At 50.1% G+C, this 20,831-nt stretch overlaps 1 protein-coding gene across 2 annotated transcripts in view; it reads left to right on the top strand.

The window, feature by feature from the left end:
- SYT6 (synaptotagmin 6) overlaps positions 1 to 20,629 on the top strand; it is a 61,325-nt gene extending 40,696 nt beyond the window's left edge. The window contains exons 4-7 of one of the 2 annotated variants that reach the window (XM_045546871.1): positions 7,869 to 7,989; positions 12,402 to 12,573; positions 13,748 to 13,898; positions 19,081 to 20,629. In XM_045546871.1, the coding sequence (XP_045402827.1) occupies positions 7,869 to 7,989; positions 12,402 to 12,573; positions 13,748 to 13,898; positions 19,081 to 19,152 (516 nt within the window). In that variant the 3' untranslated portion in view covers positions 19,153 to 20,629. Of the gene's footprint in view, positions 1 to 7,868; positions 7,990 to 12,401; positions 12,574 to 13,747; positions 13,899 to 17,403; positions 17,422 to 19,080 lie in introns of those variants that run through there. The other variant, XM_045546872.1, reaches the window with a different exon arrangement.
- Positions 20,630 to 20,831: the final 202 nt, after the last annotated feature.

Here is a 20,831-nt window from a genome sequence, read left to right as displayed (position 1 = left end):
GCCCAGGCCTGAGGAGGAGCAGAGAGCCAACTCACGTCACCAGGGCCAGGTGCTCACAGCAGGTGTCCCTCTCGGCACCCCAGGGGGAACACCCACCCCACAGCTCCTCTCTCCCAGCAGGGGGCTGAGCCAGCCATGGCGACTCAGGGCGGGCAGAGTGTCAGCCTCCACCCTCCTCTCCTGCAGCAGGACACCACATCCTGCCGTTCTGTCTCAGACACGTCCTGCCTTTGCTTTAGGGTGTTCGTAACATCTGTCCCTCAGCCTTCAGCACCCAGGGACAGTGGGAGCACACCCCCAAGTCAGACCAAGGGAGTCAGGGGAGACGACCAAGAGGAGGTGACAGGACAGCTGGCCTGGAAAGACGAGAGTTGTCCAGGATAGTCAGAGGTACTGAGAGGTTACTTCAGGTGGTGGAAGGAAGAGGACAAAGGCATGGAGGTGGGAAGATCTCGGGCAGGTTGGGGAGGAGGAGTCGTAAGTGTAGTGGCTAAACACATGGGCTCTCAAGCCTCAGTTCACATCCTGGCTGTGCCATTTGGTAGCTGTGTGTCCTTGGGCCAGTTGCGTAACCTCTCTGCACTTCAATGTCTCCAGGTGAAAAGTGGGGATGATAATAACAGTGCCCATTTCATAAGGCTTTTGTGAAGTTTATATGGCTTAATACTTATAAGCACTTAGGACAGGATGACACATAGTTAGCCAGCAATAGAAGTCACTAGTCATTCTGGCTGCATTGTAGGTTACCTGGGGCAGAACAGTGGCAGATGAGGCCAGCTAGAAAGCAAGGGCCAAGTCCTGAAGAAGCCTGCATGCTGTTTGATTCTGCGGATAAATGATTTTCATGCTGTCTGCTAGAAGCTCCAAGGAGGTAGCCTGAGGCGTTGAAGGAAGGAGCTATCTCTGAGCCACTGTTTATCTGTTGTATCGATTTGGGTTTTTGGATAATATTTCACTTGAAGAAGAGATTTTCCAACTACAAAACAAGTGTGAAATGGGGAGCCATTGAAGAATTTTGAGCAGGAGAGCAACCTCCTGGTAAAGCAAGGAGGGTGGGTGGGGGGTGGCAGGGCGAATTAGACAACCGCAGAGGCCGGCCGGGCAGAGGTGTTGCCGACCAGAGCTGAGCAAGGCAAGGGGGAGGGGATAAGGGGCCTCAGAGTCTGGGGACACTGGAAAGGGGGCTCAGGGACAGAGGCTGCAGGAGGGTGAGGCACCTGCGCTCCCTCTCACTGCCCCTTCTCTGCAAGCTGCTGAGGGCAGAGTCCTCTGAGGGCTCTGCTCTTCCCAGGGAACAAAATCCAAGCACCTTCAAGGCCTTCCCTGAACTCCTCTTGCGCCCCCTCCATTCCCACTCCTGCTCATTCCAGGGCCACAGCCACCGTGACTTCCACGTCCCCAGAGCCGGCCCCTGCCCAGCTGGTGGGCTCCTCCCTACCTTTCAGGACCGTTCTGTCTAAAGCCACTCCTCACCCCACCATTACCCTCTGTCATGTCACTGGCTCCCTCGCCGCCCTCAGATACTATCTTGCTTAGTTTATTTTTGTCTCCCTCCCCTAGAATACAAGCTCCTGGAGAGCTGGGACTTTGTCTGTCTTATCGTCACTGTCTCTCCAGATTCTCGAACGTTGAGTAGGCGCGTGACAAATGAATGGCACGCATGCAAATGGTCTCTGGCGTGGGTGTCTGGGTGGAAGGTGACACGGTGGGCTGGGTAGGAAATAGAGAAGAGCAAGCAGGTGTAGAGACAGTCTGCAGTCACCTGCAGAATCGAGGGCAAATTCCCAAGTATGGGCCACGAGGCAGGCAAGGCTGGGCCCCGGCCCTGTTTCCAACGTCATCTAGGCTGCTCTCTGCCCCCGTTCCCCATCACGCCCTCCAGCCACATGGAACCTCTCAGGCTCCCCGTCACGCCTCGCCCCCTTCATGTCTTGATGAATGGTAGGTGCCTCTCCCTAGAATGCCCTTGCTTGCTTTTCTCTGCCAGCAAACTCCTTTACTCACCTTAAATCCATGGCAGAGTTCATTGTTCCCTCCTCAACTCTCCCGCACCTCTTATCCACACCTCCATTATTGCACCAGTCAAAAGAGTGTTACTTAGTCATATACGTGCCTTTCTCTCCCCTGCCCCTGCCCTAGGACCGTGAGCTCTTTATAATAGTAGCAATAATCATAACAGCAGCTAATACTTACTGAGCTCCTAATCTGTGCCAGGTACTATGCTAAGTACTTCACACAAATTACCTTGTTTAATCTTTGTGACAACCGTAGGAGGTGGGTCCTATATTTGCCCCATTTTACAGGTTAGGAAACCGAAACTATGGAAGGTTAAGAAAGTCACACTACCCCTAAGAGTCAGAGCTGGTACTTGATCCCAAATCCATATACTCAACCATTCATTCATCAGCCGGGATTTACTGAGCACTTACTATATATCAGGCCCTGGCCTAAATATAGAAGGTATAATGATGAATAAATGCAGACCCATCCCTGCCCTCAAAGAACCTACAGTCTGATGAGAGACACAGACATCCACCACATAATCCCCAAATCAACGTGAAAGTTACAGTTGTAACCTGTGCTACGAAGAGGAGGTCAGTGTTGCTATGGCGGCAGATACCGGGGGAGTCGGCCCAGCTCCAAGTGTCTGTCTTCCACGTCTAACTCTTCTCTATCCCCCCAACGTGGAGCCCCAGGCCTACACAGAGGCGTTGCTCACTGGATGTTTCTTTAACCATCGGAGCCAAATTGGCTTCCACCCCGTCTCTTTTGCAGGCCCCCTGCCCCAGGGTGACTTAACAGCACTTCCTGTCCGGTGTTTCTGAGATCCTTTTTAGGTCTCCTGTGGCTTTTCTGAAAGCGTAGCGGATGCTTCTCTGCTGCTGCTGAGAGAGTCAGAGAAGCTACTTAATGATTAAGAGACCAGAAGTGTTCTCTAAGAAACGGGGAAGCATTTTCTTGCTTTGCTCAGCCTGGATTCCCAAGACAGACTCAGAGGCATCGAGGCCACTCATCGCCTCTTTAGGGGGAAGCGTGACTAGCCCTGGAGAAGAACAAAACATCTGGGGGCAGTGAGGACTGAAGAAATGAGAGCATTTGGATTCCAAACCAGAATTGCTAGATTCCTTGAGGCAGGCAGTGGACACCAGCTAAGCATCCCAGGGCCCTCTCTGAGGGTGACGGCTGGTTTTCCAGTTTGAATACTCGTTTCTCATGACTGGCAGGGACCTTAAGGATAGACCATCTCATCTAGTACAACCCCTTCATTTTACAGCCTGAGGCCCAGAGATGTAAAATGACTTGCTCAAGGTCTCACAGCTAGATGGGGGCAGAGGGATGAAGCCCCCCAAGTCTCTTGACTTGTGAGTCACTGCTCTTTCCTGGGCAGCCCACAGATAGGATTTTTTTTCTATGCCTAGGGCTGTGTGAGCGCATCAAGGAGAGAGAAGCTCTTTAACAAGTTGCTGCTGATGGGCCACTGGAGAGCCGGCAAGAGCAAAGCCGTGCAGTGGACGGCCCTTAAGAATCTTCCTGGCCGATGCCCTGGGCACCGTAGCTAGGGGAACGCTGCTATTACGGGCAGCGAGGGCAGGTGGACAGGTGGCACTTAAGGACAGATTTCTCCAGGAGTCAACATCCTGACTTCCCCTCCCCTGGCAGCAGGTCCAGCTGCTCCAAGCACTAGCTAAGTCTTTCAGCCAGCGCCACTGAGCTCGGATCCACCCTGTCAGCCCCTAGGTCAGGAGTCCAGAGGGCCATGCTGGTTCCTGCTGCTTTCTGGACAGCAGTGATCTCTCCTGCGCCAGGGAGCTCTTACCAGCCAGGGGCCCGAAGGCAGCCTCTCCTGGCAGCAGGTGAAGACGAAAGCAATAACACGCTGGCTGTTCTGCAGCCCCTGCTCACCCCTGCTTTTATTAAAGTCCGAAGTCTCAAACATCCCTAATGAGGATAAAAGGCCGGTAAGATGTGTGGAATCAGGGGCTGAAGCCTCCTGAAAAAGGGCAGCGCAGAGAGAGGACGAGATAAAGGCGGCCACAGGGCCAAGCTGGGGCCTGGCTTTCCAGAGAGGGAGGGTGGCTAGCAGGAGGTGCTGACTCTGTGTTTGCTTAGCTCCCGTCTCTCTATTTACTTAGAATTAACCTATTTATTTTTCTTTATCAAATAAGTCAGTCCTCTGCTGCTTGCGTGTGCAGGGGAACAATATCCCCCCCCAATCCACTAAGCCAAGAGCTGCCAACTTACCATCAGGCCCAACCACCCACAGCAAAAGCCCTGGAACTGGGCTTTGCACCCCCAGCCCGTTTCCTCTCTGCCTCCAGCTCACAGTGGGATCTTGGGCCAGCCTGTCTGGGCCCATGGATGGAGAGTGGGGTTTACTGGTGTGGGGGGAAGCCTCATCACACGGCAGGCTCAGCACTGCATGCTCCCAGCTGCCACGTGCTGTGAACAGGGCAGGGGTCCTGCAAAAAGGAGGGGTCCCTGCAGCTCAGTGCTGCCCCGGAGGGAGACCTCCTTAAGAGCAGTTCACAGAGCCCTGGGTGATCCTCATATCCCCAGCAAGTCTCCCAAGTCCATAAACAAATCAACTCAGACGCCCCGAAAAGAGACAGCCTGTGAAAGCACAGCTCTGCAGCCGTAGGACAGTAGGGGGGACATGGTGGCAGTAGCCTTTGTTCACTCCCTCTCACAGGGGCCCGAGGAGTTTCCAGAATTCTTCCCAGGGCCCTAACTTGATTGTAACATTGATGTGGAGAGTCCCTCTTCCAGGGTCCTTTTTGCTAAAATGTAACCATCCCGTTCTGCAGGCATTTGTGTAGCTCCGCTTGTGTGCTGCTGGACACTCCGAGGCACCTGTAGGTGTAAGGCAAGGAACATGCCCCAAAAGGCCTCTCATCAGGTGCCAGGGGGGCACAGCTGCAGGGCCAAGGGGCTCTCGGTGACTCCTGTGAGCAGTTCAGGGGCAGGAAGCACTGCAGGGGTGCAGGGGAGAGATGCTCACTGTGGGCTGGGCCTTGGGCAAGGGTCCCCGGCGGGATGTGATGCAGAAATGGGAGCATCCAAGCACAGAGCAGGAGGGGAGGCATTTTGGCAAAAGGGACCAAAGCCATGTGGAGCATAGGGTTGGCGCAGAGGAGCAGAAAGGGAGAGAATCAGTTGAGGAAGTAAGACAGGGCTCAACTCTTGAGAGCCCCAAATGCAAGCCAAGATCAACCTTAATTCCAGCAACCAAACAAGGGGAACCACTGAGGGTTTGAGCCATGGCATCGATATATGAAAGTCTGGCACCAAAGCACTCACCAGTCATGCAACCTTGAGCGAGTTACTTAACTTCAGAAAACATGCATCTTTGTCCTGTGCGCAATGGGAACAGTAAGAGCACCTACCTCGTAGGGCTGGTGTGAGACTCACCAGGGTAACTGAGCGCAGTACTTAGCAGAGTGCTTGGCACACGGTCAGCGTGCGGTAGGAGTTGGTTCCTATTGCTGTGCTTGGGGAGTCTGGAAGGGTCTCTGTAACTCTGAGCAGGATCGGACCTCAAAGGGTTATTAAGGGAAATAAAGGGAGTTGAGGCTTCTCCTTATACTTTGGTGCCTCTGTCAGAGATGGAGCGCTTAGCCAGATGCACACTGATCTGATCCCTGCCGCAAGATCAATGCCAGGGCACAGGGCAGTTGCTGTGTGTCCCTCTCTTGACCCGGGGACTAGGGGACAGGAGATGCTCCTGAGGGAGATGGATATCCTAATCCCAGAACCTTTTAACCGGCTACGCCCACTAGACCATCTGTGTGTTGGGGGTGGGGACTGAATACTCCCCACAAAGCACAGTGCCCCTGGCAGACACTGGTAAATACGAGTGGACAAGCAAATGAACAACTGGCTGAAGTGTGGTCCAAGGTACAGAGGGCAGGTCACCATGAGATGCTTCCTAGGTGAGCTGGAAGGGGCCCTGCTCCAGGTGGACTGCAAGGGGCGCACTCCCAAGAGTCAGGCATCCTGCTGGCTGCACAAGGCTTTTACACTGAATCTCAAGTTCTTGTCTGTGAGATGGAGGGATAATGATAGCAATCCCGGCCTCCCAGAGCTGCTCTGGGCCTCAGAGGTGGACGTGCCGTCCGTGCAAGTGCTCCACGGGTGCTGGGCTTGGATCGCCGGCTCTGTGGAGGCCACAGGGCTCTGTGTGCTGCAGTGGGTGGCTGTCTCCGCAGGGTGCCCAGCTCTGGCCTCAGCCACGCCCCTTCCTGGCAAGCGGGGTATATTCACCTTCTGCTACTCCTGGGATTTGATTTGGGGGGGAAAGGGTGGACAAAAACACAAATCTGGGGGAGAGAAAGGGAGGTGTCAAGGGCCACGTAGAGGAGAATGTTGGGACCCTATGGGCGGTGGGGGGCGTGGGGGAGGAGGGAATCTTGGATTATTCTCCAGGTGGGCCAAGACTCTAGCAGTCTCCAGTAGACGGTTGCTCTTTGAGAGGAGAATAGACAAAAACCTTGCTGTCACCCTTGACTTCTCTCTTTCCCAGAACTCCTCACCTCCTCAGGGAGGCCTTCCCTGGCTAAAAATGCAGCAACTATAGTCTCCCCCGTGGTCATATTTTATATCCCCCTTCTCTGCTTTACTTTTTTCTCCTTGATACTTTTGACTATCTAGCTTATTTATTTACCTTTTTTATTGTTCTTTGCCCTAATAAATTGTAAGCTCCATGAAGCAGGGATTTTTGTCTACTTTGTTCTCTTTGATATCTAGAGCACGCAGATCAACACCTAGCACATAGCAGGTGCTCAATAAATATTTGTTGACTGAATGAATGGATGGATGGATGGCCCACCTGAAATCAGAGCCGCCCCAAACCCTGACCTCCTCAGACTCAAACCTCCTCAAACCTGGCTTCGGGACCCCTAAGGGAGGGAATATCTCCATGTCTTGGAGCCCAGGCCAGCCTCACACCTACAGGCGGAGGCTTCACCACGACAGCTCCCCATTCACCAAGTGGAGGAAGCACTCTGGCAAGGCACCACTTACTGCAGCAGAAGGGCGTTCATACCATCTTGAAGTTTTCCTATTCTCTCAAAAACTTCCAGGGATCCTGGCCACGATGAATGATTCTGGGGACAGGAGAGACAGCAGAGAGTGTGCTCTGTGTTGGGTTTATTTTTGAAAGATGACTATATTTAAGGAAAAAGGACCAAGTGATCCAAGGCCTGGCATCAAACATGGGATGCCAAGTGTATGTCTCCTTGGTTGGCAGCATGTCCTGAGTTGGGTATCAATTCCTTGTACTTCCATCCCGAGACTGGAAGTTAGAGTGCTGGGTATGTTTTGGGAGAGGCAAGGAAGCTACTAATGCAGAGGGATTGACAACGAATGACTGAGCTGAGGGGCACAAGAAGAAAAGAATTGCAGATCTGCCAGGAAAGGGGCCGCCTGAGGGCTAGAGCATGTATCTTGTCTGGGACACGGTCATGACCACATGCCTGGACGGGGTGGGAAGTCGGGGGGTCAGAGACTGAGAAAGGTGAGCTGGAGGAGAACAGAAATGGACCACAAAGGGGTTGGTGGTCAGAGGCTGCAGCAGAGGGGTACACACAGGGCAGGGCAGGCCAAAGCAGAATGGCAAGGACCAGGACCAGAATCTGGTCAAAATCAAGAGGGAATATTGAAAGGGGCCGATTCTACTGAAGAGGCAATATTGTTATCATTGCCTTTTATACCCAGTTACTCCCAGAGGCCGGTCCCTTGAGTCTTAAAGACACAGCCCTGTGGTGCTAAGAGCCTTCCCTGGGCTCCAGAGTGTGCGCACAGATGCAGCACAGGGAGTGAGGCCCACGGCCTGCATGCGCCTCATCTCTCTCTTGTCTGCTTCTTTGCAGGAAAGCGTGGACTTGGGAGAGATCATGTTCTCCCTCTGCTACCTGCCCACAGCAGGCAGGCTCACCCTCACGGTGATTAAGTGCCGGAACCTCAAGGCGATGGACATCACAGGCTATTCAGGTACCTCTCCTACCCCAGTGGCCTGCCAGCAGCCCAGACATTAGCATCTAGAATGGTGCTCAAGGAGAAGGGAAAAGAATTGTCGGTATTCTTAGAAGCACCGGCTCTGGAAGCAAACTGGATTGGATTCCAGTTCTCCCTTGCTGTGTACATGCCTTGGTTTTCTAATCTGCAAAGTGGGAATAGTAACACCTTACATGGGTTGCTTTCAGGATAAACGAGTTAATTCGTGTAAATGTTGAGAATTGTGGCTGACACATGATAAGCACTCAGTAGATATTACCTATTACTATCATTCTTTCTCTTAGCGGAGGGAGAGAGAGAATAAGAAGTAAAAATATAGGAGAAAAAAATTAAGGACAACCTCTCTAGTTCATATGAGGCCTCAGGACTTCCAGAAGGGTTGTGTCAAGTTCGAGTGTGTAGATGTTTGTGGGTCCACACAGGCCTGTGGCAGCAGCCCTGAGTACGGAGTCGAAGAAGACAGTCTGCTGAAAAGCAAAGAGCATTTGTATTTGAGTTTCTCCTGCAGGACCCGCAGCCTCAGCCTCAGCTCCAAGAGAGCCGCTGGGAATAGCAGGAGCACAGAAACACGGTGCTCTCTAGCAACGAGGAAATGCTTACTTGGGGGCAGCTGCAGAGACCTGCAGGAGGGACATGGCATCAGAGCTTTGAGCCTCTCCCATAATTCTGCAAGTCGTTGTAGGAAAAGGTGTTTGAGTTTGGAAATAACAGAGGAGTAGCTTGAGTCCTGGGAGCCTCCTTCCCCCTTTGGCTCAAACTGCTGTGAGGAGTGAGATGGGCTGAAGCCGCCCAAGGAAAGACCACATAGAAAAGTCTGGGCTGCACTCGAATAGCAAGTGTAGGAAGAGGCTGGGTTTGTTTCCGCAGACACCTCCCCACCCAGCCCAAAAGGCTGTGCTGATGACTCAGATTATCAATGTAGAACCACTCAGGAGGTGCCTCTGAACTTGGCTGGGAACATATTGAAGATTTTTCCTCATATTTCCTTTATATTCATTAATTATTTATGTCCTGGAAAACTCCTTAGTAAATCACAGTGGCTGTGAAGAAGTGACGGCTCAGCTAAACACATCTGGGCCCAGATGCAAACTGGTGCAGTTGGAAGAAGAGGAGGCAACAAGCTTTGAAAACAGAGGTTTCAGGGAGAGGTTGTCAGGAAACCCTGAGGTCATATATATTCGTGGAAGCTTTGAATCCCTCAGAGCCTGTGCTCCAGCCTGCAGCCAGCTCCCTGCAGTGCTCCTGCCTTCCAGGCCGAGCCCCCCCACCCCCAGATAGCGCCCACCGTCACGCTTCTCCTTCCACCGAAGCCTCCAGCACATGTCAAGATGAAGGGGAGAGATTAAGGGACCTCTGCTGACCTGGGAAAAGCTCTTAGGCAGCAGCAAGTCAGCTTCCCCCAAATACAGCCAATGCACATTTCATTTTAATACCAAAATACGTGCGTGCCGGGGACAGAAATTCACTGAGGACTTTCGAAGCTGCTGAGGGAAATAGGATTTCGCTGCCTAAGTCCCCACACTATCTTCTCCGGTGTAATTAAACTGATGTGCTAGAGAGGGAGTGTACGGTGAAGCCACTGAGGTCATTGCAAAGGCTGTTCCAAATGAGAGGGTTCGGGGTGAGAGTTTTTTTCATGCTGAGTTCTAACCTCCCTCTCACAATGTGCCCCCTTTTCTACCTGGGTCTGGAAGCTGATATTAAATCTCAGCTCGATTCTGAAGAGTCAGGGGTCCTCTGTCCATCAGTTTCTGTCTATTTTGTTCACTGCAAGTGTCTGGAACAGTGTACGGAACATGAGAAGTTTCCAAAAAATGTGTATTGAATGAATGAATTTATTTGCTTATTATTCATTTATAGCATGAGGGGGCTGACCTGAGGGTGGGGCAGCGCAGGCGTACATGCCAGCGGCCCCTCAAACTACATCTCCTGCTCTTGCGGATAAGCTTGAGGTTGCCTTCAGGCCAGACTGGTTTGACGTTGGACTAAGCTGGGGAGTGACTAGAGCTTGTTAATTGCTAGTTCTTGAATCATATGGCATTGACCTCTAAAACCAAGGATCTGCCTATTCTCCTTGATCTAAACTAGCCCCAGATCAATCCTCTAAGCTTATCTGCTGAAACCATGATGATAAAAATAGTACAAAATAATAATAGGGACAGTATTCTACAAAGGGGCGCTGAGTAAACCCACTCATCGCTACCACATCTGCTCTGCCCCGCTCTCAGTCTAGTGGTCAAAAATGTGAGTGTGGGAGTCAGACAAACATGGGTTCAAATCCTAGGTACATTCTGAAATCTCTCTAACCCTCAATTCCCCTGTCTATGAAATGGGGATGATGAGGATAAATATTTTATAGGGCTGATATGGAGTTTAAATCACATGATGTATACAAATCTCTTAACACAGTGCCTGGCACACTAAATGCTGAATTTTGATGGCTCCCATGACAATGAGGCTGAAATACACAGCTGGTCTTCGTGTCCCCTCCCTCAGCTGCACAGAGCATCACAGGCTGAGAGGAAAGGACTTCCAAGATCAGCTGGGGCCAGCATTCCACTAGGCAGAGTTCTCTTTGGCCCCAGAGAACCCTGGCGAACAGTCTATCTGCTCAGCCTCAGGAATAATGGTGAGAGTGTTGGTTCCTGCGAGGGAAATATGTCCACTGAATTGTACAAATTGGATATGTCTCATAGGGGTGAACAGAGTTGCGGAACGGTGCTAAGGCATTTGCTCAGTGGCCCATGGGACAAGTGGCTCTGCCTGTACATTTCCAAGCCTCGTGATGTGGAAATTTGCTCTGATGGGAGCGTATGGAAATAGGCAGAGCAGGGGAATGAGGTGGCACGTGAGCAACCTCAGCCACCCCAAGGCGGTCCAGAGCTGCCGTGTTCAGCGTCTGGGGCTAGAAAACGGAGCCTGTGGAGGGCTGCCTCGTGCCTTCTCAAAACGTGTCCTTCCTTTCCACTGCACATCCCCTGAGGGAGCGCTCCTGCAAGTGGGTAGTCAGAGGTAGCAGGTTGATCAAACACCTCATGGTCTCCCCATAAACCCAAGGGTCCCCATGGTTAAGGCATAGCTGTCACTGTCACATTGATTAGTCAGCGGCTCATTTAGATGTCTACGGAAAGGCCTTTAGGCTCGGAGTTTCTGATCAGATGTTGCAGTTCTCTCTAGTTTCCACCATAGGTGTGTGCCTCATCTGCCACCTGGACGGTGCCAGAGGGCCTGGCGTGTGCTCGATGCCCAGGAGATAGAGCCACACGCCTGTGAATCGCAGAGCCAGGGCAGCGGCTGCTTTGGCCCACACTTCCTGCCAGATTCACAGGAGCCCTGGCTTCTTGGCAAAAGGGTGTCGCAGCACATCAGCGTCTCAAAAGCTATTATTACCTGTGAGTTGCCCTCCTGTTTCTTGAGCTGTGCGGCATAAATAACAATTATGATGGTGACCAAGACACCTGTGCTACGAGATACAATAGGTGTCACTTCAGTTGGATGAGTAGAAAATTTCAGGGTAGAAAAATGACCATGAAATACCCATTCAGAAAACTGAAGAAGAGACAAGGATGGCAGTTCAACAAAAAGACATCTCTTTGCAGGATGGAGAGAATCCAAGATCCCACTGAGAAGGGAAATGTCAACCAGCTGCCCTGAGTCTCGGGAGATCGCCTCCCTCACTCCCCTGGCCACAGCGCCTCCTCCTCCCCTGCTCACAAGCGGGCAAGGAATGGCTTCCAGGGAAGCAGAGAGCAGGGCCACTTGCCCCTCCTTGATGCCAAATGAAAATGAGATTATTGGCACAATGGGACCCAAAATCGTGTTGTGAGGTGGGGAGGACATGAACAGCATTGTTCAGTGATTGTCACTGTTCATTCCACTCTGACACGTTGCTACTCCTCGGGCATCATTGAGTTCTATTTTTACCCCCCTTATCCTCTGGTTAATAATGTTGGCAAAAAAACAAAAACAAAAACAAAACAAAACAGAGAAAAGGACTTTGTGTAGGTGAAAGAAATAGAGCGTCATTGTTCAGCTTCACCACGCTTTGGAGCCAGCCGGCCATGGGGAGGCTGAGATTTGGGGCTGTGAACTGCACACCCACGGGCAGGTGCCATGTCAGATTTGGGGCCAGCTTGCCCGTTAGTGAAAGTCCGTTAAGCGCTCTCCCAAGAATACTGAGGTAGCTAAAGACTGTGTTTATTAAGCACAGAGTGTCCTCAGAGACAGGTGTGCTACATAGATTCAAGGTGGTTTAATTATTTTAACAACCCACTGATACCATCTGACGAGCAGCAGGCAGCCCAGGGCTTCAGTCCCTTGCTGAAAATGCTGTTCGAGAACATCTGTTTGACACATTTCCTTCCCTTCCCATGCCCCCATTGGCACAGATCCGTATGTCAAAGTGTCCCTGCTCTGTGACGGGCGGAGGCTGAAGAAGAAGAAGACAACCATAAAGAAGAACACTCTCAATCCTGTCTACAATGAGGCCATCATCTTTGACATTCCCCCAGAAAACATGGATCAAGTCAGCCTGCTCATCTCGGTTATGGATTATGATCGGTAGGTGCACATCCCAGAGGGTCGTGATCCCACCCCTCACCCCGACTCCAGTGCAGCGCAGAGCTCTGCGGCCTTAGACCTTGTGCTTCAGGGCTCAGGCGCCCATTGGCCTCCAACCTGGCTCCACCCAAGAAGGGCACAGGTGTTTGAGGAAGAACATGGATTCCACTTTAACAAAGGGCTCAAGCTTCTCCTCCCAGCTGACCTATGTCCATCAGGGGCAGCTCTCCCCAGCACTTTTCCTGAGCTCACCCCCAAGTATTCCCGTTCTTCCATCTGGCACTGAGTCCTATTATCTGTTCTTGAAATGCATCTTTGTCCTCTCCATTGCTGCTGCTGCTCCCACTCTTACTCTGGATGGCTGTGCAGCCGCTTAGCTGACCCCTGCCTCCATCACTTACTAAGGACACACCTTCCTAACAACTACTTTTTTCCTGGACCTGCTTTTCTCAAGAACCATCAATGGCTCCTGTTGTCCAGGATTTTTCCCTGGACTCTCAAGGCGTTCCGTAATCTGGCCCAGCACATCCATCCAACCTACTTCCTCAGATATATTTTTGTTTTTCCGCGTATCCTGCTCTTCCATCAAGGCCAGCCCCAAAACATTTTTCAACTACTCCAGCCCCCATGACTCCATCCTCCAGTTGTCACTTTAGCTAAAGGGAAAAGAAACCATGCAAAAAATCCTCAGTGCAGGATTTTTAGCACAAGTTCTCGGGCATAGTAGGTGCTTGACGAACATATTGAGTGATGATTGATGTTCTTGCTGAGTGAATAAATCACATACCAGCCTCTAGGGGTATGGAGAAATGGTGCTCAGAGCAGGGTGATTTATTTGCAAATGCTGATGTCTCAGGTGAGATTGTAATGTGCTGGCCGAGTCAAACAAGTGGAAAGACTTAAACTCTCGCACTTCCCAAACTCAGGCCATTTGCCCACCATTTCCTGAGATTCTAAAGAAGTTTATAACCTTTTGCTCATCTGTCTATGTCTAGTTTCCACCCAAAGAGGCTGGGCAAAGCTTCACTGCCACTGACATCAAGGCCCTGCCCAGCAACTGTTTTCAGAGCTCAGAGTTCTGAGTTGGACCCACTGGGCAGAGTCTTGCCCCGGGGACCTCCCTATCCGAGAGCATGTCTGGTAGTCAACACTGGGACCTTTCTTCCTCCCTCAGAGTGGGCCACAATGAGATCATAGGAGTCTGTCGTGTGGGGATCAATGCCGAAGGCCTGGGCAGGGACCACTGGAACGAGATGCTGGCGTACCCGCGGAAGCCCATTGCACACTGGCACTCCTTGGTGGAGGTAAAGAAATCCTTCAAAGAGGTGGGTGAGGTCGCCTGGCCCTCGGCATGTTTGCTGCATGGCAGTGTGGGCTGGAGAATGGCAGTCGGCTGCTAAAGACCCTCGGCCCCTTGTGGGATCGTGGGCATGGGCCACATGCTTCTCACCTGGTGTGTGACAGCCCGGAAGGAAATGGAGGAGGGAGGTGGAGGCTGCTTGACAAAAAGCCCCTGAGTTGGGCATTTTGAAAGCAACACTGAGTTCCTAATGGAAACGAGAACTTTGAAGAAGCCTTCCCAGCAGACCACTGTGCCAGGCCTGAAATGCTTTTACAAAGGCCCTGGCCAAGTCAGTCCTTTAGGAGAAAGCCCCAAGGGGGTGAGATCAGAGCTTGGCAAGAAATTCTACCCCTGTTGGAACAGTAAGTTCCCTGAGGCTCAAGCCAGGCCATCACTTGGCAGTTTTCACTGCTTGGATAGAGATTGCCAAAGAGCAAATTCTTCCTCTTATGAATGTTGGTTCTCACCACTGTTGGGAGTGGACTCAGGGTGCCATGCTTTCTGGCTAACTGTGTGGGGCTGGATTGGGGCCCGGTTCTACCAGAAACGTAGTGGAGAGAGCACTGGGCTGGGAGTCCTGAGACTTGGGCTGCAATCTTGGCCCCTCCTGACTTGCTGTGTAATCTTGACCCTGCCACTTCTCTCTCAACTGCAGAGACATGTTTCTTAGATGGATATTCACAGTCTGCCCCACCCTCCACTGAACCCCACCAATGTAAGATTCTGTGATCTCTCACCTCCGTGGTCCCCAGCCCTGCTTTTGCTCAAATGGGTTGGGATGTGGGGTGACCAGGAAAGACTTACACCTCATTTTCAATATCTCGCACCCCAGTCCAAATCCTAGAAAGCTGGGTGATCATTCCCTCATCTTAATAGCCTTCAAACCCAGCAAGTCTAGAAAGTTGAAATATCTACTAATACAAAAATAAGGCTTTATCCCTCTACCATGTGGCCCCTCAGAGTCCCCTTGAAAACAGAGCAATCCCCTCCCCCTACTCTGTGATGCCCCAGCGTCAGGGCGACAAACCCGGAGCACCTGGTGGATCCTTTTCCTTCTCAGCGGGAACAAGCCCATTTCCACCCATCTCCAGCAGTGTGTGGAGCCTCCAGAGAGGAGGAGGGCTGAGGGGATAGAGACCTCCGAGAGCCAGGCCGCTGGATTTACCTCCCCAGGGAAGCGTGTGCTTTGTGAGCTCCTGCCCTGTGGCCTCTGAAGCAGCATTAAGGAGTAAAAAGATGCAAAGTTCCTGTCAGTTGAGGCCTCATGTTTCTGTCCTGTGGTTGCCTTAATTTTACCACTGCTGTGGAGCCTTAATGAGGGAGACCAGTCCCTCAGCTCTCCGGCTCCCCCCGGGGAGCCCCTGACCCCCCTTCTGCAGAGTGTGGGTGAGGCACCCACCAGCACCCCCCCACCTGTTCAGGAGGCTGCTCTTGGGCAAAGTGCTGGACAATCTGGGGCAGCACTGAATGCTATGTTGACTCAACCCAAGGAGGGATCATGACAGCACCCCCCTTTTTTAATCGTTTGAGATATTTAAGAATAGAATAAGTATGCTAAACTGTTTAGGAGGGTTTAGGGGCAGGGCACGGAATGAAAGCTAAGGGACCCCTAGGTCTCAGGCAACTCACTGTCCCACTCTAGACTTTGGTTTCCTCGTTGGTAGAATGAGGGGTCAGCCCCTCCCACCTCTGCTTCTCTAGGAAACTCTGACCCTAAATGATGGCCCACGAGCCCGCATCTTGCGCAGTGACTGCCTTTCTAATCTTGAACCTGCAGCAACCCATCACTGTTGACAGGCTAGGGCCACCCGTGGAAAATGGGAAGTAACCAAGAGAGCAGCGGCCGCGGCCAGGGAGCAGGGTGCAGGTACCACGGGGGGGGCAGGACTTGGCCCCGAATCCCTCTCCTTCATGATGAATACAACCTAATTAAGCCAAATAATTGATTCCAGGTCCCTGTTTCTTTGAGAATTCTGGCTCACTAGTCCAGACTACAAAAGAAAGATAAAGTAGAATTGAGCCCTTGAAAATGAATATTTGATGAGACAGTAAAGGGAAAGTAACGGTATATGGGAAACGAAAAGAGAATAAATTGATGTCCTTCGGGTTTTCTTTTTTCTTGACCTTGCGCATTGAGCTCCTGAGACCACCCCTCCCCAACCCGCTGTCCCCCCTTTTCTGCTCAGCTGATCATTTCTCCGTATGAAGAAGCCGAAAATGACATTTGTCTTGGCAACTTAGGATTTCAACCGTTTGCTTAACATTTTTCCTGACACTTTTAGCACCCACAGTTTAAATATCTTTATAAAAATGCACTCAAAAACCCACCAGGCTAACGTTAAGTAAACACTTTGTGTTCGTGCGATGAATTGTACTTGAATATACATCCTCCCAATCATACTTGGAGCTCACATCCTGCCTTCTTTTTACTCCTGTTCTGGACGTCGAATAAGAGCCTTGCTCCTGAAACTTGTATCTCCCATCTGTATAATACATAAAGAAATCTTCTCCAGCTCCCAGGAAAATACATGGCATCGTATCTGTAAAGGACTCAGCATTTATCTTGTACCCTTCTTAGAGGAGTTTCAAGTGCTCTGATCATTTCTTTTTTATTAATAAGAACAGAGGGCATCATGCTTGCTTGCTTGCTTGGGGTTTAAAATAAGGTTCAAGGGAACAAATTAACGGAAAAGGTATCTTTCCTTTCTGGGATTTTTTCATGAATAAACTGTATTGAGCCATCACAAGCACCCTTCCCCAGCCGCGGCACCAGCCCTCTTTCCTCTCAGCACTCCTGCCAGGGCCGTGTGTCATTGTTGGCACCACACACAGGGCCCCGGTTGACCAGCACTCTTGTCTAAGGCATTTGATTACAGAGGGCCAAGTTCAGATCATCTGCCAGAGATTTTAGATCTCTGCTGGAACATGACCCATTTCAGAACAATAAAGGACCTTACTGGAACACAGCCATCCTGGAACAATAATCTTCCTGCAGGCTGGGGGCAGGTTCTCTGCTATTTTAGAGCTACCATAAGCCTCCTGGAATCATTTACCTTCCCACTGTTCATGAACCCCATCTCGTCCCTTTGTTCATCTTCATAGGAAAAATCAGGGACTAACAGGGGAGCCAGTGTTCCTTCTTCATTTGTTCCGGATAAACAATTAGGCTCCCTGTGACTACTCTTTGGGCTGTTATGTAAAGGAAAAAAGGTACTCTGTGTAGCCATTTTATGTTTTCTCCTCTGACCTGGCCTATCAATCAGGTTGTTTAAGTGGCACGCTTACCCAGGGAGGAAGCCAGTAATTACAATGTACCTTCCACCGACATTAAAAGTTGTAATGGAAAAAGTGGAACTCCTAAAATGAAGGTCTGTTAAATGAAAGCATTAGCAATCATCTCATGTCACCTTCTGGTTAAGAAACACTGGAGTCAGAAGCCACAATGGGCTCAACAACCAGGCATTTATTTATCTGAAATATTTCACCAGGGAACCCCTCGGTTGTGATTGCATTCACGTGGATGCTGCAAGCAGAGAGACTGCCACCCGGAGTTAGGAGTAAGTACCTGGTGTGGTCCCCAAGAGGTTAGGTTTCTTATTACATTTTATGTCTCTTTCTTCTCCTACTGTGGCCAAATGCTAAGATAGCAGCAGGATGAAGTGGAAAGATCACCTCGTTGGGAGTCAGAAGACCTGGTTTCGGGTCCTGGCTCTGCACCCAACTAGCTGTATGACTTCTCTGTGTCTCTGTTTTCTTCTTTGCAAGAACAGGAGGGCTAGACTGGATGGTCTCCCAAGCCTGCCATGCTAAGATTGCTCAGGTCTAGGTCATGCAATGGTGGTTGTCGATACCCAATCGTCCAGGCCTTGGTTAGTTGGCCTGCACAGGCGTTATAAAGAGCCCACGAAGAATTCAGCCCAGAGAAGGATAACAGAAGCTTTCCTTAAAATTGGGAGCATTAAAGTTGTTCAGTAGGTCTGGGTTGCTCCTCAACCTTATGGGTTTTCCATCTACTCCATAGGTGATGCTGAATGACAAATGGTCTATTCCTTAGGTGGCTCAGCCCTGTCTAGAAATAGCTGTGTTGAGAAGGGAACCACATCCTCCCCCATCCCACCCCTTACATGCACAAGTCTATAGTTGCGGCTTCTACTCAGCCCCATCTGTCCACAGTGGGGACCTGCCATGCTCATGAGAAGCAGAATAGGCTGCACTTCAGGTTCAGGAAGGTCATCTTGACCACCTGCCTAACCTCTCTCTTTGGAGCCCTGTCCTGCAGGCACCTAGGAGAATACTGGGTCTCCTCAGTATTCTGGCCACATGAGGCTAGAGTGAGCAGTGGATGCTGACTCACTTTGAAATTATGCAGCCCCCAGACAGGTCAAGAACATTCACAGGCTAAGATCCTTGCCGAGGAAACATTGCTGAACCTAAGGCTGATTTTCCATTTAAATGGGAGTTGAATGGCTCGAGTGCATCCATCCTCAGCCCTCTCCTCCCCTCCGTTGCTCCTCATTGCATCACCCACTTTCACAGAAGGGTTGGAGTCGGGCTGAGAGGAGGCAATCTGTGAGGAGAGCTGGGGAGGAGAAGGGGTTAGAGAAGCCCAGAGGGTCTCCTCACACCTCCTACTTCTTCACAAGTGGGGTGCAAATGCCCATAGAAAGAATTAAGACCAAAGAAGAAAGCCCGAAGCTACAGCAATATCAGGGTTTTAGCTTCACTAACAGCTCCCAGACAAATTGCTAATAATTCATGATCGTGGGCTCTTGGCAGTAAGGGCATACTCTGCAGACTGCCTCTTTCACTGCTAACGCAATACAATTTTCAGTGTGAAAAATGGGTAAAGCACTCAGAAATGGTCCAGTCATAGCTCTTCATTAAAACACACACACACACACACACACACAAAACACACACACATACACATACACACAACAAAGAAAGCTTTAATTATCTCTGTAGTAGGTCTTTTTGAAAATCAGGTATTCCAAACTAGAAGCTCTAAGCTGTTTTCCTTGGTTTTGCATGGCTGACAGCAAAATTTGAGAAAGCTTTATAAGAAGCTGGGAAAAGTTAAATCAGTGCATGGGCCAGTTCAGTTTTGCAAGTTGAAATGTAAATTCCCTTGGCAATCAATAACCGGATTTTTCTCCTCCTCGCAGTGGCAGGGCCGAGCTGCCAGCTTTGACAGCGAGAGCTCCTGTCCGTCTCCGAAACCACCTCCGACACCATGAGCTGCACAGCCGAGCAACACAAACGGGACCCAGCAATGTTCTTTTCACACTTGTTAACCGTCTCAACACAGTGTTGTGCAGCTGCAGCGGCAGCTGCGGCCGTCTGTCACTCCAGAGTCTTACCTGCTCCTGTGTAGGTCAAGGCTGAGACGCTTGTCCGCTTGTCGTGTGGTCAGATCTCTTAGTCTTTTGTGTCTCCCAAGGTGATGTTTTTGTGGTTTTCACTTTTTATGGGTCTGCTGTCAAGAAAAGAAGGGGAAAAAAAAAGAGTACGAAAAAACAAAGGGTGAGAGCCCAGAAGTTGGTTCTATAAAATACGATGTAAAATAGCAGTATTTTCGGGAGAGGTGGATTGAGTTTCTGAAATTTTGTGTCTCCACCAAGCTTTGCAACCCTGGAGAAGGAGGAGGTGGGGTGGAGCTGTGGCTGCATTTTCAGTGCCCCACAGAGCGGCACAAGTCAATCAAAGAGCCTTTATGAGGCTAATTATTATTCTCTGAAGTTCTTTGCTGGTGGGACATAAACTAAGATGGGACTCCTGGTCCCGTGTTGAAATCACAAGACCTCTGAGATGTTCGTGAGCCTTCAGCTGGTGTGCAGGGTTCCCCTTGGCTTTCTTCGTGAATTGAAAACGTCCTGATTCCTCATGGGAACTTAGTCACTTTCCTTAGGAGCAGTTCTGCTGAAACTAAACATGCCATATGTTTTCTGACGCGCCACAGTTAATGATCACATTTGTTTGAAAACAGAATCTTTGTTCTCAAAAATAACCTTCATTGTAAGGAAAGAGAGGCACATATGTTCCGGAATGATTTCTGCGTTATACATAGCTTTATAATTCCATGAAGTATCAAGCAGCTTTTTAAAATGCCTAAACAGATCAAAGGAAAACCTAGATAAAAATGTTCTTTTCTGAATGGGGAATTTTGAAATTCAAGTAACCGTCTGAGACCATCTTTCTATGAAGAGTATCTTCTTGATTGAAACCAAGTCAGCTGAAGCCTATTCCAGCCCCATTGACTCTGGGACAATATTTATCTTAAACTTTAGTTCTATAAATTACTAAGTACTTCAGTGTTGTTTGTTTCAGTGGTCGTGAGGACTTTTTGTTTCCTTTAGATCTCTACCTTAGGCCAAGTTCAGTTAGGGGAAAAAAACATTCGAACTATTCTGTATTGTAATAGCACATTTCTGTTACTAGTGGCCTTCCCACCAACCCCTCAGACAGGGTGATTTGCTCAGTCTCGGTCTGTACGGCCCTGGTAGGCACAAGGAGGGGAGTTTCTACTTCAGCTTGTGACTACAATGCCAGTCTCCAGAGCTGTGTGTATGACTTGCAAAAGGCAAGTCTGCTAGAGAACCCCTTCCTTCAACAACAGAAAGTCAAGAACATAAAAAATATTCACACACGTTGTGTCTTATACTTTATATTTGTCACATGCTGTAGAAGCAGCAACAATAAAGTAACCCTCATTTTAAGCCAAGTTATCAGGTTTCTTTGCTGATATAACTTGGGGTAATGTCTTCTAGCACTAAAAATGACCAGATTGGGCATGAGCTAACAGGATATTGTGGCAAAAGAAGTTTTCAACTTAGAAAAGTAAATGTGGATAAACCTAAATTCCACCCTGTACTGAGCCTCAGGCTAGGGACTAATGTATAAAGATCACTTTCTTCTG

The sequence above is a fragment of the Lemur catta genome, chromosome 3 (genome assembly GCF_020740605.2).
Source record: "Lemur catta isolate mLemCat1 chromosome 3, mLemCat1.pri, whole genome shotgun sequence".
In the NCBI taxonomy this organism is placed as follows: Eukaryota; Metazoa; Chordata; class Mammalia; order Primates; family Lemuridae; genus Lemur; species Lemur catta.
This window is presented reverse-complemented; position numbering and strand designations above follow the sequence as displayed.